Here is an 18,150-nt window from a genome sequence, read left to right on the forward strand (position 1 = left end):
GGTAGACACCTCGATACAACACCACTGCACTGAATGATAGGGTTTTCGGACCTGGCCTATATAGCCTAATATCTAATTGCCTTTTGCTGTTCAGCTCCAGGTTTGAAACTAAGTTGAACGATATGCACGTAGAGATGCTATAAGTCATGTAATTCTACGGATATGTGGACCTGTCTGGACTATACTCTCTATTCTGACTGCCGCTTCCTGTTCCTCTCCCAGGCACCATCAACAACCAGCAGTACCAGATCTTCAACCTGACCTCTCTCACCAAGTCAGAGGCCGTCCTGTCGGCCACGCTCCACTACTACATAGGAGACCTCCAGAACAGCACCAGGCACCCAGGCTGCACCAACACCATCAAGCCCAGGCCCAAGAGCTGTGGTGCTCCGTCCCCATCCCTGTCCCGCCACGGCCCCAGGAGACACAGCCACGTCCAGATGGGTGTGTGGAGCTTCGCCTCAGTGGATAACCATACCAGGACTTTGGGCCACTTTGTAATCAACATGTCTACACTATACAGGGACTTCATCTCTTGGCAGTGGAAGGACGTCACCCAGGTGGTGAACCAGGTCAAGCATCATGATGAGCTGCTGATCGGGATAGACGTGGCATCCCAGCCTGGACCCAGGCCCTGGAAGAAGCTCCTCTCAGACCGCTTTCCTTACATCCTGGTCTACGCCAACGATTCGACCATCTCCGAACCTGAGAGCGTGTTGTCGACACTACAGAGTCATCAGAGGCATCAAACCACGATGACCACGGAAGAAGGGGCATTCGCCTCCGGCTTCCATAAACTGGGGCTGCACGCTCGGAATAGCACCGCCGCTCAACAACAGACGCCTCGTCACAGACGCCGGCGCTCGACTAGCGTCCTCCTCCCGCTCCAGAACAACGAGTTACCGGGGCCGGAGTACCCGTATGAGACGATGGGCTGGGACGAGAACAGCCCCTACGAACCGCTGGAGAACAAGCAGGTCCGTCGGCCGAGGAAAAAGACGCGTGGTAAGAGCCAGAGGCACGACGGTAAGATGCCCCTGCTGCAGTTTGACGAGCAGACGATAAAGAAGGCTCGTAAGAAGCAGTGGAACGAACCACGGAACTGTGCTCGTCGCTACCTGAAGGTGGACTTTGCAGACATTGGCTGGAGCGAGTGGATTATATCTCCCAAGTCTTTTGATGCCTACTACTGCTCAGGGTCATGCCAGTTCCCCATGCCTAAGGTATGTCTTCATGCTTCATGGCATCGGGTTTATGAACTGATATACGCTGAGTGTAAAAAAAACATTAAGGAAACCTGCTCTTTCCGGAGGGGATTTTGAAAGGTGTCCTTAATGTTTTGCAAAGATGAACCTACAAAGAGAACCATCAATAAATGGTAAATAGGATATATATATATATATATATTAGGGCTGTGGCGATTATGGAATTTATTTATTTTTGTTCATAATTATCAGTTATACGATAACTGTGCCAGCCCTAATATATACAGTATATTTAAGTAATATAGCCCTGGGGGTGTGGTATACCGCCAATATACCACGGCCAATATAGCCCTGGGGGTGTGGTATACCGCCAATATACCACGGCTAATATAGCCCTAGGGGGTGTGGTATATGGCCAATATACCACGGCCAATATAGCCCTGGGGGTGTGGTATACCGCCAATATACCACGGCTAATATAGCTCTAGGGGGTGTGGTATACCGCCAATATACCACGGCTAATATAGCTCTAGGGGGTGTGGTATATGGCCAATATACCACGGCCAATATAGCCCTGGGGGTGTGGTATACCGCCAATATACCACGGCTAATATAGCCCTAGGGGGTGTGGTATATGGCCAATATACCACGGCCAATATAGCCCTGGGGGTGTGGTATACCGCCAATATACCACGGCTAATATAGCTCTAGGGGGTGTGGTATACCGCCAATATACCACGGCTAATATAGCTCTAGGGGGTATGGTATACCGCCAATATACCACGGCTAATATAGCCCTAGGGGGTGTGGTATACGGCCAATATACCACGGCTAATATAGCCCTAGGGGGTATGGTATACGGCCAATATACCACAGCTAATATAGCCCTAGGGGGTGTGGTATATGGCAATATACCACGGCTAATATAGCCCTAGGGGGTGTGGTATATGGCCAATATACCACGGCTAATATAGCCCTGGGGGTATGGTATATGGCCAATATACCACAGCTAATATAGCCCTAGGGGGTGTGGTATATGGCAATATACCACGGCTAAGGGCTGTTCTTAGGCACGACGGAACACATTCATAAACTGGCTGGTTCGAGCCCTGAATGCTGATTGGCTGAGAGCCGTGGTGATATCAGACTATATACCACGGTTATGACAAAACATGTATTTTTACGGCTCTAATTACGTTGGTAACCAGTTTATAATAGCAATAAGGCACCTCGGGGGTTTGTGGTATATGGCCAATATACCATGGCTAAGGGCTGTGTCCAGGCATTCCGCGTTGCGTCGTGCTTCAGAACAGCCGTTACCTGTGGTATATTGGCCATATACCACAACTCATACCGTGGCATTGTTGAATACTTGTTTCTGATTGGCTTGAAGGGAATTCTACAGTGTGCATTATTTCCCTATATCTCACAGCATATCAGCACGGTAGAATTCAATGGTTATAGAAGTTCATTCTTAAATGTTCTATGTTTGAGCTGCTTCTTGAAAGCAAAAGTTTAATTGAAAACATTACTGGTATTGTTGAATTAGATTTTCATAATAGCAAGCTAAGACTGATGTTTTGGTTAGCTAAACTAGCAAGTCTGTATGTTTAGCAAGTAGCCTGGCGGGTAGGAGCATTGGGCCAGTAACCAAAAGGTTGCTGGATTGAATCCCTGAGCTGGCGAGGTAAAAATCCGATGACATGGATTTCGAAAAAGACAGCCACACACATCTCTCTGATTCAGAGGGGTTTGGGTTAAATGCAGAAGACACATTTCAGTTGAAGACATTCAGTTGTATAACTGACTAGGTATCCCCCCTTTCCTTAGTTACCACGGCAACTACTGTCGCTATCTAGTAAACTTGCTAGCTACTTCAGTGGATGTTGAACATATTTCTAGCAGCAAATGTGTTAAATTATAGCCATGATATAAAAGGGATAATCAATTCGGCTCTATGCGTTCTCTGCAACTCCGTGGAAGGTCAGTTCCACTCCGCTAGAAATTAAATTATATTTAATTTCTTCCCGGGAAGGGACTTCCTATGTGTACATGCACCCCAAAACATCTATGAGCCTAACAGACCCGGCACTGGAAGTTGTGCTACCTTAGGTATGATATGATAAAGGATGCAGTGGTGAGTGTCAAAACTGTCAGATGTTATAAAACGAAGTGTGCTATGATGAATTGTGTCCAAGGGCTTCTGAACACTGGTAGCTGTATTCATGTATATAATATCAGCGTAATCTATAACAGGAATAAATGTAGACTGAATTATCTGTTTTCTACTGAAAGGCCCTGAAAGGCCCTGTTCCTATAGAAGACCAACTGAACGCTTAATTTCTTAACTAACTCGTCAGCGTGCTTTTTAAATGATAGCTTTTCGTCAATCCAAATTACCAGATATTTATTGTCGGGGACACGATCATTGGGGGCACCATCTAACGTACTTCTGCACAAATCATCAGTTACAATATTACATGATTTGGAAAATAACATGTACTTGGTTTTACCAGCATTTAGTACCAACTTTAGGTTAACCAAGGCTTTCTGCAAGCTAGTAAAAACAGATTGAAGAGTCAACAGAGCCTGAGCTACCATAGGGACAGTAGCGTATACAACAGTGATGTCTGCGTACAGATTAAAATGACAGTTTTGTACAGATAGACCAATTCTATTAATGTAAATAGTGAAAAGAACTGGACCAAGAATCAAACCCTGTGGGACACCTTTTGTTTTGTCTTAACATCCTTATTTAACGCCAAGACACTGTGTTCTGTCTTTTAAATAATTCTCAAACCAGCTACAAGCAGCCTGATCTAAGCCAATCGTAGGGAGTTTCTGAATAAGTAAGGTGTGATCCACAGTGTGAATATCTTGGACAGGTCAATGAAGAGGGCAGCACAGTGTTGAATGCCTTGGACTGGTCAATGAAGAGGGCAGCACAGTGTTGAATGCCTTGGACAGGTCAATGAAGAGGGCAGCACAGTGTTGAATGCCTTGGACAGGTCAATGAAGAGGGCAGCACAGTGTTGAATGCCTTGGACAGGTCAATGAAGAGGGCAGCACAGTGTTGAATGCATTGGACAGGTCAATGAAGAGGGCAGCACAGTGTTGAATGCCTTGGACAGGTCAATGAAGAGGGCAGCACAGTGTTGAATGCCTTGGACAGGTCAATGAAGAGGGCAGCACAGTGTGAATGCCTTGGACAGGTCAATGAAGAGGGCAGCACAGTGTTGAATGCCTTGGACAGGTCAATGAAGAGGGCAGCACAGTGTTGAATGCATTGGACAGGTCAATGAAGAGGGCAGCACAGTGTTGAATGCCTTGGACAGGTCAATGAAGAGGGCAGCACAGTGTTGAATGCATTGGACAGGTCAATGAAGAGGGCAGCACAGTGTTGAATGCCTTGGACAGGTCAATGAAGAGGGCAGCACAGTGTTGAATGCCTTGGACAGGTCAATGAAGAGGGCAGCACAGTGTGAATGCCTTGGACAGGTCAATGAAGAGGGCAGCACAGTGTTGAATGCCTTGGACAGGTCAATGAAGAGGGCAGCACAGTGTTGAATGCATTGGACAGGTCAATGAAGAGGGCAGCACAGTGTTGAATGCCTTGGACAGGTCAATGAAGAGGGCAGCACAGTGTTGAATGCCTTGGACAGGTCAATGAAGAGGGCAGCACAGTGTTGAATGCATTGGACAGGTCAATGAAGAGGGCAGCACAGTGTTGAATGCCTTGGACAGGTCAATGAAGAGGGCAGCACAGTGTTGAATGCCTTGGACAGGTCAATGAAGAGGGCAGCACAGTGTTGAATGCCTTGGACAGGTCAATGAGGAGGGCAGCACAGTGTTGAATGCATTGGAGAGGTCAATGAAGAGGGCAGCACAGTGTTGAATGCCTTGGACAGGTCAATGAAGAGGGCAGCACAGTGTGAATGCCTTGGACAGGTCAATGAAGAGGGCAGCACAGTGTTGAATGCCTTGGACAGGTCAATGAAGAGGGCAGCACAGTGTTGAATGCATTGGAGAGGTCAATGAAGAGGGCAGCACAGTGTTGAATGCCTTGGACAGGTCAATGAAGAGGGCAGCACAGTGTGAATGCCTTGGACAGGTCAATGAAGAGGGCAGCACAGTGTTGAATGCCTTGGACAGGTCAATGAAGAGGGCAGCACAGTGTTTCTTCATATTTAAAAACATTCTGACATCATTTAAAACCAAAGAAGTATCAGAGATGGTACTATATCCTGGTCTGAACCCTGACTGGTTTACATTCAGACGATATGTAGCAGTATCAGAGATGGTAATATATCCTGGTCTGAACCCTGACTGGTTTACATTCAGACGATATGTAGCAGTATCAGAGATGGTACTATATCCTGGTCTGAACCCTGACTGGTTTACATTCAGATGATATGTAGCAGTATCAGAGAAAGCTGTAATAAGCAGGGACCAAGCATATCATCCCCAGTAGATTATTTAACATCAAATCATAAATAGTTGTTCCAATACATCAGACGTAGACAGTTGCTCCAGAGAGTACAAGGATTCACTGGGGGGTTTGTCTGGTCCTCTATCAAGTCGACTAGCGTCTGGGAGAGGAACGAAAAGTTTACTGACTGACCTGGGGGTCTATTAAACCAAGGTTTCATTCAAACAAAAAAAACGGCGGACATAAAAAAAAAAATTCATTAATGATGTCAGATTTCAGTATAACTTGTTTGGGTAGGGAAGGAGAGGAATTTCCACGTTTTAGCGCCTTAACTGTTTTAGATGGACCACCAGCAGAGTCTGCGATAGAACTTAGGAAGTATCTTGATTTAACCTTTTTTACTAAGGACGTGCATTTACTTCTCAGTTGCCTGAAAATCTGCCAGTCCACAACAGCATCAGTTAGTGTAGCTTTGGCCTAGGCATGATTTATTTTTCTAAAGATATCTGAGAGTTCTGTAGAAAACCAGGGATTTTATCTATTTTTTTAGTCTATAGCGTTTAAAAGAAGCGTATTTATCTGCCAGTAATATAATAATAGATGAGAAATGCTCAAGAGCTAATTCAGGGTCAGGTATACACTAAATGATGTCAGGTATACACTTAATGAGGTCAGGTATACACTTGATGAGGTCAGGTATACCCTTGATGAGGTCAGGTATACACTTAATGAGGTCAGGTATACACTTGATGAGGTCAGGTATACACTTAATGAGGTCAGGTATGCACTAATGATACGGGGATCAGAATTACTCTGTCTAGTATCTTTAACACAAGCTATAGGACAATGATCACTAAGGTCACTTGCAAACACACCAGAATACATGTACTTATGGAGGGTATTTGTGAGAATTAAATCTAATAATGAAGATCTATCTAGATTTGTCACATTTAACCGAGTGGGTTTTGTGATTAGCTGGGTTAGATTAAGATCAAGACAAATGTTCTTAAAGTCATCTGAGATCGGTGTCAGCCAGTCCAGGTTGAAGTCACCTAAGACCACCAGTTCAGCTATGATCTGAGATCGGTATCAGCCAGTCCAGGTTGAAGTCACCGAAGACCATCAGTTCAGATGATAGAAAAGGTTTTAAATGCTCAGCTATGATACTAATCACATCAACTAAAGCAGCAGGAGGCCTATACACTCCAGCAACAAATACATGCATATGTTGGCTCATGGTCATATCTAAAACCAAGATTTAACATTTCTGGTGTATAGTGATATTAAGAGCACATGATGCTACAAAAGTGGATTTCACATACATCACCACCCCTCCAACTTTTCTCTGCCTATCACATCTAAAAAATATTGTAATTAGCAATGTCAATGTCCTTATCCATGATCAAACCATTTAACCAAGTCTCTGACAAAAACAAGAATGTCTGTGTTCGTGTCATGCATCCAGATATCATAAAGTCAATTTTTGACATCATACTTCGCACATTTAAATGTAACAAACCCAGCCCTTTGCAGACTTAAAAACAACAGAGGTATCCATTTTTACCCTAACCAGATCCTTGATCATTAAGTAAGTCAGGGCATTTTATAGAAATATAAATTAGATTATCAAAGCTTGGCCTCGATGGGCCTGCGGCTGCATCTATTTGGTGGCTGTTTAAATCCTATTGAAATTAAAACAGGGATAATGTAGATTTCCTTGACTCGACTAGAGTATTTAACATCAGAAACTGTTTGATGTGTCATGATGGTTGGGATAACCTGGGTAGAGTGAGTGCTGGTTATTGCCCCTCCGTCTCTCAGAGCAGCGTTAAAATGACCTTGCAATGTATAAGCCCCGAGATAGTTTGGGTGAATTCCATCTTCTTTGTAGAATATTTTCTCTTTCCAGTGTCAAAGTTATCAATAGACAACATTGAAAGTGTTACAATAACTCTTTAGCCAGACCTGAAGTGATAGACAGCTACTGAATCTACCGAAATTGTTTTCTCTCAGCTATTAGTCGGCAGAACAGAACATAAAAACGGCCCAATTCATAGGCCTATGCTACAAATTAAACACTTTTTAACACGTCTGGTTAGTAGGCTATATAATCAGTTCAATGTCAATAATGTCAAAAACATATCCTAATATTTTGGGATTACACTGATAAAATCACCAATGTCTGTTAAATACATTTTATTTATATGTCTTTGTGCATTGTTGGTTCGGGAAAAACTGTTTGTAATCAAGAGAAAATGTTGCTCTGAAAAAGTCTCAAAAGAAAAATTGCTAATCAAAATATAAGTTTCAGAGAAGAATGGACAGAGAAATAATCACTCTTACCATATTTTTTTGCAATGTCAAACCAGAGTGTCTTGTTGGCAACAAAACGGTTGCCATATTTGCAAATAATGAAATATTAGACATCCTTATGGATCTAAGCATGGGACTTCAAAAGTTACCTTTCCATCCAGACAGAGGCTCAAACGACGCAGAAAAATGTAAGCTTCAACCACTGGCTAAATTAATATGGACAGAATAGCAAAGTTGAATAGCGAATATTGAAGGCCTCAGTTCAGCTTCAGAATGTCACAGAGACTTATCAATATATCTCCATATGCTTCAGAGTCATGACTTTTGTGGGCCATTTTAAAGTTTGTTTTGTAGCATATGGCATCACAGAGTTAAACATTGTTATAGAACGCTTTATATTGTCTGGATACTTTTTATTTATTTATTTATTTCAAAATAAAAAAAGTAACAATGGATCTCCTTTTTGCCCTTTTCTTTAACAAAGGGTATGGCGTACCCTCACTCAATTTGAGCCCTGGTTTTAACCAAACCCACCGAGCCCTTCCCAGACAAGTCGGTATTTATTAAGGAATGCATGGCGACAGTATTTGAGGATTTGGCTATACCAACAAATTCATGGCTAGCATAAATGCCTCTGTCAAACACACCTGTTCTTTTTTTAATAGGAAGAAATAGGCTCCAACAACGCACTTTTTTAGTTTTTTTTGTTAACGAAGTCAACTTAAAATGAAGATAATTGTTGAAATGAATTTCTTTCAGCTCCATTTGCTGTTCCACTGGTTTGATTATGTCGCTCCAAAGCGTCTACTCTTTCTACCGCAGAGTATGTTATCAGCCTTTATGGAGCGCCGCAGCGCTGCGTCTCTGCCAACAGCACCGCTGCTTATCAAATCAAATTGTATTGGTATTTTTTTTTTTTTTGCAGATGTTATTGCGGGTGTAGCGAAATGCTTGCCATGGGGCGGCAGCAGCGATCACCTAAATAGTCATCATGCCACTGGGTGAGAGGAGTTATCATTGTTTTTGGACAGAATATTGTGAGGTGTTTTGTGTTGTTGGATGTGCGTCTTTGTCAGTTTAGCTCGGGGGGTGGGGGCTAATCATAGAATTATATTTACAATCCTTATTAATTCAATAGCATCTCTGTGGGCGGCTGCCTAATCCTGCCTAACGGGCAGGCCGGCTGTGAGAACTAATCACATAATTATATTTACAATCCCTATTAATTCAATAGCATCTCTGTGGGCCGAGTCATAAAGAATTGTCATTGAACTTTTAAAATGTATGACCTTTTATTGTGGCATAAAACACAACCAGTCATGACGTTTTCATGTGATTGTCAAACAATCAATTTCAAAGGTTTTTTTACTAGGCAACAGGCTCACGTTCATCCACTCCCAACATATCTCCAGCCTCCAAACAGCGGCGAATAGAAAGAGACAAAACACCAGGAAGTGTAATGACATGGGGATTGTGATTAGGTCAGAACTAACGCCTCTATGTGTCTGTCACTCATCTCTGCCTTGGCAACATTTCAGTGTCCTCGGTGAACCACATAGCAGTTTGGAGCGTAGACTTTACTTTTTCAGGTCCAGTCACTCACGTTTCATGCCTCTGACGCCGTAATGATAATGTTGTGATAGCCTACAGTTTTCTTGACATTTTTGGTTTAAATTATTGGCTCCTGTTTAACCGGTACGGCGTATCCCCACTATGTTTAACCGGGACGGCGTAACCCTCACTATGTTTAACCGGTACGGCGTACCCCCACTATGTTTAACCGGTGCAGCGTACCCCCACTATGTTTAACCGGTACGGCGTACCCTCACTATGTTTAACCGGTACGGCGTAACCCTCACTATGTTTAACCGGTGCGGCGTACCCCCACTATGTTTAACCGGGACGGCGTACCCCCACTATGTTTAACCGGGACGGCGTACCCCCACTATGTTTAACCGGTGCAGCGTACCCCCACTATGTTTAACCGGTGCAGCGTACCCCAACTATTTATTTTGCCTGGACGCTTTACGGTACCACCTTACTTTCTCCCTTGTATACGTAACCGGTGTAAAATGGCTAGCTAGATTGCGAAGTGCACGCTAATAGCGTTTCAATCGGTGACGTCACTCGCTCGGAGACCTTGAAGTAGTTGTTCCCCTTTGCACTGCAAGGGCCGCGGCTTTTGTGGAGCGATGGCTAACGACGCTTCGAGGGTGACTGTTGTCGATGTGTGCAGAGGGTCCCTGGTTCGAGCCCAGGTAGGGGTGAGGAGACGGACGGAAGCAACACTGTTACATACATATTTAAGCAATAAGGCACGAGGGGATGTGGTTTATGGCCGATTTTCCGCGGCTAAGGGCTGTTCTTATATACGACGCAACGCGGAGTGCCTGGATACAGCCGTTAGCCGTGGTATATTGGTCATTTACCACAAACCCCCGAGGTGCCTTATTGCTATTACAAACTGGTTACCCATGTAATACGCGTTCTGTTCTTGTCTGATATACCAAGGCTGTCAGCCAATCAGCATTCAGGGTTCGAACCACCCAGTTTATAAATATAAATATATATACAGTTGAAGTCGGAAGTTTACATACACCTTAGCCAAATACATTTAAACCCCGTTTTTTTACAATTCCTGACATTTAATCCCAGTAAAAAATTCCCTGTCTTAGGTCAGTTAGGATCACCACTTTGTTTTAAGAATGTGAAATGTCAGAATAATACTAGAGAGACTATTTTCGCGGCAGGGTAGCCTAGTGGTTAGAGCGTTGGGCTAGTAACTGAAAAGTTGCAAGTTCAAATCCCTGAGCTGACAAGGTAAAAATCTGTCATTCTGCCCCTGAACAAGGCAGTTAACCCACTCTTCCTAGGCTGTCATTGAAAATAAGAATGTGTTCTTAACTGACTTGCCTGGTAAAAGAAAAAATTATTTCAGCTTTTATTTTTTTCATCACATTACCAGTGGGTCAGAAGTTTACATACACTCAATTAGTATTTGGTAGCATTGCCATTAAATTGTTTATCTAGGGTCAAACGTTTCGGTTAGCCTTCCACAAGCTTCCCATAATAAATTGGGTCAATTTTGGCCCATTCCTCCTGAAAGAGCTGGTGTAACTGAGTCAGGTTTGTAGGCCTCCTTGCTTGCACATGCTTTTTCAGTTCTGCCCAAATTTTCAATAGGCTTGAGGTCAGGGCTTTGTGATGGTCACTCCTATACCTTGACTTTGTTGTCCTTAAGCCATTTTGCCACAACTTTGGAAGTATGCTTAGGGTCATTGTCCATTTGGAAGACCCATTTGTGACCAAGCTTTAACTTGCTGACTGGTGTCTTGAGATGTTGCTTCAATATATCCCCATAATTTTCCTTCCTCATGATGCAATCTATTTTGTGAAGTGCACCAGTCTCTCCTGCAGCAAAGCACCCCCACAACATGATGCTGCCAGCCCCGTGCTTCACAGTTGGGATGGTGTTCGTCGGCTTGCAAGCCTCCCCCTTTTTCCTCCAAACATAACGATGGTCATTATGGCCAAACAGTTATATTTTTGTTTCATCAGACCAGAGGACATTTCTCTAAAAAGTACGATCTTTGTCCCCATGTGCAGTTGCAAACCGTAATCTGGCTTCTTTTTGGCTGTTTTGGAGCAGTGGCTTCTTCCTTGCTGAGCGGCCTTTCAGGTTATGTCGATATAGGACTCGTTTTACTGTGGATATAGATACTTTTGTACCGGTTTCCTCCAGCATCTTCACAATGGTCCTTTGCTGTTGTTCCGGGATTGATTTGCACTTTTCACACCAAAGTACGTTCATCTCTAGGAGACAGAACGCGTCTCCTTCCTGAGCGGTATGATGGCTGCATGGTCCCATGGTGTTTATACTTGCGTACTATTGTTTGTACAGATGAACGTGGTACCTTCAGACGTTTGAAAATTGCTCCCAAGGATGAACCAGACTTGTGGAGGTCTCCAATTTTTTTCTGAGGTCTTGGTTGATTATCTTTTGATTTTCCCATGATGTCAAGCAAAGAGGCACTGAGTTTGAAGGTAGGCCTTGAAATACATCCACAGGTACACCTCTATTTGACTCAAATGTTGTCAATTAGCCTATCAGAAGCTTTTAAAGCCATGTCATCATTTTCTGGAATTTTCCAAGCTGTTTAAAGGCACAGTCAACTTAGTGTACGTAAACTTCTGACCCACTGGAATTGTGATAAAGTGAATTATAAGTGAAATAATCTGTCTGTAAACAATTGTTGGAAAAATGACTTGTGTCATGCACAAAGCAGATGTCCATATCGACTTGCCAAAACTATAGTTTGTTATCAAGAAATTTGTGGAGTGGTTAAAAAATTAGTTTTAATGACTCCAACCTAAGTGTATGTGTCACGGTTGTCGTTGGGAAAGGAGGACCAAAATGCAGCAGAAATAAGTGTACTCATCCTCTTTATTAAATAAAGAAGGAAAACTGAAAACAACAAACACATACACTGAAACACTACGACAAAATAACAGTCTGGCAAGGCACACGGCTAAACACAGAACAATCTCCCACAACATACAAACACACCCTAATATATGGGACTCTCAATCAAAGGCAAATAGACCACACCTGCCTTCAATTGAGAGTCTCCACCCCAATTACCTAAACATAGAACCAGACTCACTAGACTAAACATAGAATTACATGAATATCAAACAGTGCCCAAAAACCCCGGAATACATAAATCAAATGCCCTTCTAGAAAAACACCACCCCGAACCACATAAAACAAATACCCTCTGCCACGTCCTGACCAAACTACAATAACAATTAACCCTTATACTGGCCAGGACGTGACAGTATGTAAACTTCCGACTTCAACTGTAAAATATACTTTGATTTGTTTATCACTTTTTGGTTACTACATGATTTCATATGTGTTATTTCATCGTTTTTATCTTCACTATTATTTTACAATATAGTCCACTCAGTTTGGACCTGGCTGTATATAGGGCTTGAGGTTACAGTGTAGTGCGAAACCCCCTGGGTTTCGTTTGTAGTCAGAGAATGCTCTTTCCTTGTGAAGATCCTGCTTCACATGCCTCAGGTTTGGTTCCAGAAACAACCCTTACTCCCTAGACATGTGAAGGATCAGAGGAAGGTCTTAGGGCTCCTGGGGACAACTAGGTATTACTCATGGTGATAATGGAAGAACCTGTCACTCATATAACCAGTCATGTTTTAGCTGGACTAGACAGTGTGTCTGAACATGCAAAAGTTGTCAAAAAATGAGGTGTCCTCAGGACCCCCATCACCAGCTTCTTGTTCTCCAGGTGGTCACCTGGTTGGAACATTAAGCAGGTGGCAAAAATACAGGTTTCCCTTCAAAAAGAGATACTCAAGGGGGGACTTCCTGGTTAAATAAAGGATAAAACGTTTTAACTATGACCTACTGTCAAATGTCCTCCCATTTCATAGAACTGTCATGTTTGTTGTCATAAGGTGAATGTTGTTGTTCACTTCCTCCTTCTCTTCTGTCCTGTAGTCTCTGAAGCCTAGTAACCACGCCACCATCCAGAGCATTGTGAGAGCGGTAGGGGTGGTGTCCGGTATCCCTGAGCCCTGCTGTGTCCCAGACAAGATGTCTTCCCTCTCCATCCTCTTCTTCGACGAGGACAAGAACGTGGTGCTCAAAGTCTACCCAAACATGACTGTGGAGTCCTGCGCCTGCAGATAGGGACAATTACCACACACACACACACACACACAGGCACATTCACAAAGAAACACACACACAGCCGGACAATAAGAAATGCTCTCTCTCTCTCTCTCTCTCTCTCTCTCTCTCTCTCTCTCTCTCTCTCTCTGTCAGTCTCTCTCTCTCGCTCTCTCTCTTTCTCTCTCCTTCTCTCCTCTCTCTCTTTCTCTCTATTTCTCTCTCTGTGTCAGTCTCCCTTTCTCCCTCTCTCTCCCTCTCTCTCGCTCTCGCTGTCTCTCTCAAATCAACATCAAAGTGGTGACGTATACATCTTTTGCAGATGTTATTGCAGGTGCAGTAATACCTAGCAATACAAAACAATACACACATAATCCCAGAAAGTAAAAAGAAAGAAATTAAGAAATATCAGAAAGAGAAATGCCAGAGTCTGGGAATATAAATATCTACACTGAGTGGACATTAAGGACACCTGTTATTTCCATGACCGACTGACCAGGTGAATCCAGGTGAAATCTATGATCCCTCATTGATGTCACCTGTTAAATCCACTTCAATTAGTCTAGATGAAGGGGATGTTTAAGCCTTGAGACAATTGAGACATGGATTGTGTATGTGTGTATTAATAGACAGTATAGACAGTATGGACTTTATATGAATAGAAAAGGTGTGTACAGCAGGAGTTATATAGGATGAGCCTTCACTAGAATACATTATATACATATGAAATGAGTAAAACATTATTTAAACATTATTAAAGAGACCAGTGTTCAATGACTATGTACACAGGGCAGAGTACCCTGCACCTTAGAGTGGTAGCTGGCTAGTAACAGTAACTAAGGTTCAGGGTACTGGGTGGAGGCAGGCTAGTAACAGTAACTAAGGTTCAGGGCAGGGTACTGGGTGGAGGCAGGCTAGTAACAGTCACTAAGGTTCAGGGCAGGGTACTGGGTGGAGGCTGGCTAGTAACAGTCACTAAGGTTCAGGGCAGGGTACTGGGTGGAGGCAGGCTAGTAACAATGACTAAGGTTCAGGGCAGGGTACTGGGTGGAGGCCGGCTAGTAACAGTCACTAAGGTTCAGGGCAGGGTACTGGGTGGAGGCTAGTAACAGTCACTAAGGTTCAGGGCAGGGTACTGGGTGGAGGCTGGCTAGTAACAGTGACTAAGGTTCAGGGCAGGGTACTGGGTGGAGGCCGGCTAGTAACAGTAACTAAGGTTCAGGGCAGGGTACTGGGTGGAGGCTGGCTAGTAACAGTCACTAAGGTTCAGGGTACTGAGTGGTAGCTGGCTAGTAACAGTCACTAAGGTTCAGGGCAGGGTACTGGGTGGAGGCTGGCTAGTAACAGTCACTAAGGTTCAGGGCAGGGTACTGGGTGGAGGCTAGTAACAGTCACTAAGGTTCAGGGCAGGGTACTGGGTGGAGACAGGCTAGTAACAGTCACTAAGGTTCAGGGCAGGCTTCTGGGTGGAGGCTGGCTAGTAACAGTCACTAAGGTTCAGGGCAGGGTACTGGGTGGAGGCTAGTAACAGTCACTAAGGTTCAGGGCAGGGTACTGGGTGGTAGCTGGCTAGTAACAGTGACTAAGGTTCAGGGCAGGGTACTGGGGGAGGCTAGATGGTAGCGGGGAGGCCGGCTAGTGGTGACTGTTTAACAGTCCGATGACCTGGAGAAGTTTTTCAGTCTCTCGGCCATAGCTTTGATGCACCCGTACTGTCTCCGCCTTCTAGATGGTAGCAGGGTGAACAGGCCATGGCTCGGGTGGCTGAGGTCCTTGGGGATCTTCTAGATGGTAGCGGGGTGAACAGGCCGTGGCTCGGGGTGGCTGAGGTCCTTGATGATCTTCTAGATGGTAGCGGGGTGAAGAGGCCGTGGCTCGGGTGGCTGAGGTCCTTGATGATCTTCTAGATGGTAGCGGGGTGAACAGGCCGTGGCTCGGGTGGCTGAGGTCCTTGATGATCTTCCAGATGGTACAGGGGTGAACAGGACAGTGGCTCGGGGTGGCTGAGGTCCTTGGTGATCTTCTAGATGGTAGCAGGGTGAACAGGCCGTGGCTCGGGTGGCTGAGGTCCTTGATGATCTTCTAGATGGTAGCGGGGTGAATAGGCCGTGGCTCGGGTGGCTGAGGTCCTTGATGATCTTCTAGATGGTAGCGGGGTGAATAGGCCGTGGCTCGGGGTGGCTGAGGTCCTTGATGATCTTCTAGATGGTAGCGGGGTGAATAGGCCGTGGCTCGGGGTGGCTGAGGTCCTTGATGATCTTCTAGATGGTAGCGGGGTGAACAGGCCGTGGCTCGGGTGGCTGAGGTCCTTGATGATCTTCCAGATGGTAAAGGGGTGAACAGGACAGTGGCTCGGGTGGCTGAGGTCCTTGGTGATCTTCTAGATGGTAGCAGGGTGAACAGGACAGTGGCTCGGGTTGCTGAGGTCCTTGATGATTTTCTAGATGGTAGCGGGTGAACAGGCCGTGGCTCGGGTGGCTGAGGTCCTTGATGATCTTCTAGATGGTAGCAGGGTGAACAGGCCGTGGCTCGGGTGGCTGAGGTCCTTGGTGATCTTCTAGATGGTGGTGGGGTGAACAGGCCGTGGCTCAGGTGGCTGAGGTCCTTGATGATCTTCTAGATGGTGGTGGGGTGAACAGGCCGTGGCTCAGGTGGCTGAGGTCCTTGATGATCTTCTAGATGGTAGTGGGGTGAACAGGCCGTGGCTCAGGTGGCTGAGGTCCTTGATGATCTTCTAGATGGTAGAGGGGTGAACAGGCTGTGGCTCGGGTGGAGGAGGTCCTTGATGATCTTCTAGATGGTAGCGGGGTGAACAGGCCGTGGCTCTCAGTGGTGCGTCTGTAGAAGTTCGGGAGGGTCGTAGAGGCCAAGCCACATTTCTTCAGCCTCTACTCACAGACACACACACACGCCCAGACACAAGCACACACACACACACACACACACACACACACACACACACACACACACACACACACACACACACACACACACACACACACACACACACACACACACACACACACACACACACACACACACACACACACACACACACACACACACAGAACAACCTCTCTGCAACAAAGCCACCTAGTGATTACTGTCACCTATCTAAATGGAGATGAGATGGTTGGTTGATTAACCTTTTCAGGAAAGGACTACTGGACCTCCTATTGGAAGCCTGAAGCCCTCCGGAGAATACTGAAGCATTCTGTAGAATACTGAAGCACCCTGGAGAATACTGAAGCATTCTGTAGAATACTGAAGCACTCCGGAGAATACTAAAGCATTCTGTAGAATACTGAAGCATTCTGTAGAATACTGAAGCACTCTGGAGAATATTGAAGCACCCTGGAGAATACTGAAGAACCCTGGAGAATACTGAAGCATTCTGTAGAATACTGAAGCACCCTGGAGAATACTGAAGCATTCTGTAGAATACTGAAGCACCCTGGAGAATACTGCAGCACCCTGGAGAATACTGAAGCACCCTGGAGAGTACTGAAGCACTCTGGAGAATACTGAAGCATCCTGGAGACTTCTGAAGCACTCTGGAGAATACTGACGCATCCTGGAGAATGCAGAAGCACCCTGGAGAATACTGAAGCACCCTGGAGAATACTGAAGCACCCTGGAGAATACTGAAGCACTATGGAGAATACTGAAGAACCCTGTAGAATACTGAAGCATCCTGGAGAATGCTGAAGCACCCTGTAGAATACTGAAGCACTATGGAGAATACTGAAGAACCCTGTAGAATACTGAAGCATCCTGTAGAATGCTGAAGCACCCTGTAGAATACTGAAGCACCCTGGTGAATACTGAAGCACCCTGGAGAATACTGAAGCATCCTGGAGAATAAACAACTCACTAGTCTCATCTTCATCATCATCACCACCCTCATCACCAACCTCATCATCAGAGTTTCTTGCCTGTTTGAACACAATAAAACAGGACCTATTGCAGATTGAGCTAGTACCTTAAAGAGGGACAAAAAAAAAAAGAATGAAAGACTTAGGAACTCCAGATCGGTTTCCTGATAGATCTGGACTAACACAGGACCTAAGTAGACTACTGTCTCAGTGGGACTAACACAGGACCTAAGTAGACTACTGTCTCAGTGGGATTAACACAGGACCTCAGTAGACTACTGCCTCAGTGGGACTAACACAGGACCTCAGTAGACTACTGCCTCAGTGGGACTAACACAGGACCTCAGTAGACTACTGCCTCAGTGGGACAAACACAGGACCTCAGTAGACTACTGCCTCTACTGGGTTGAGCAGAAACTTTTCCTCTTATTGAAGAGGTCAGACACGTGCTTTATCCTAACTCCTTCAAACCCCAGTTCAGAATAGTTTTGTACCATTACCTAAGAACCATCCGCCTCCTCCTCCCACCTTCACATCCCTCCTCCTCCTCCTCCTCCCACCTTCATGTCCCCCTCTCCTCCTCCTCCTCCCACCTTCACGTCCCCCTCTCCTCCTCCTCCTCCCACCTTCATG

General features: G+C 45.0%; 1 protein-coding gene across 1 annotated transcript in view; it reads left to right on the forward strand.

Moving 5' to 3' along the window:
* LOC106570967 (bone morphogenetic protein 3) overlaps nucleotides 1-16,705 on the forward strand; it is a 19,981-nt gene extending 3,276 nt beyond the window's left edge. Inside the window, exons 2-3 of the mRNA XM_014143578.3 lie at nucleotides 223-1,223; nucleotides 13,472-16,705. Coding sequence (XP_013999053.1) covers nucleotides 223-1,223; nucleotides 13,472-13,663 — 1,193 coding nt within the window. The 3' untranslated portion in view covers nucleotides 13,664-16,705. The remainder of the gene's footprint in view (nucleotides 1-222; nucleotides 1,224-13,471) is intronic.
* Nucleotides 16,706-18,150: the final 1,445 nt, after the last annotated feature.

Source organism: Salmo salar, chromosome 15, assembly GCF_965601325.2.
Source record: "Salmo salar chromosome 15, fSalSal1, whole genome shotgun sequence".
Lineage (NCBI taxonomy): Eukaryota > Metazoa > Chordata > Actinopteri > Salmoniformes > Salmonidae > Salmo > Salmo salar.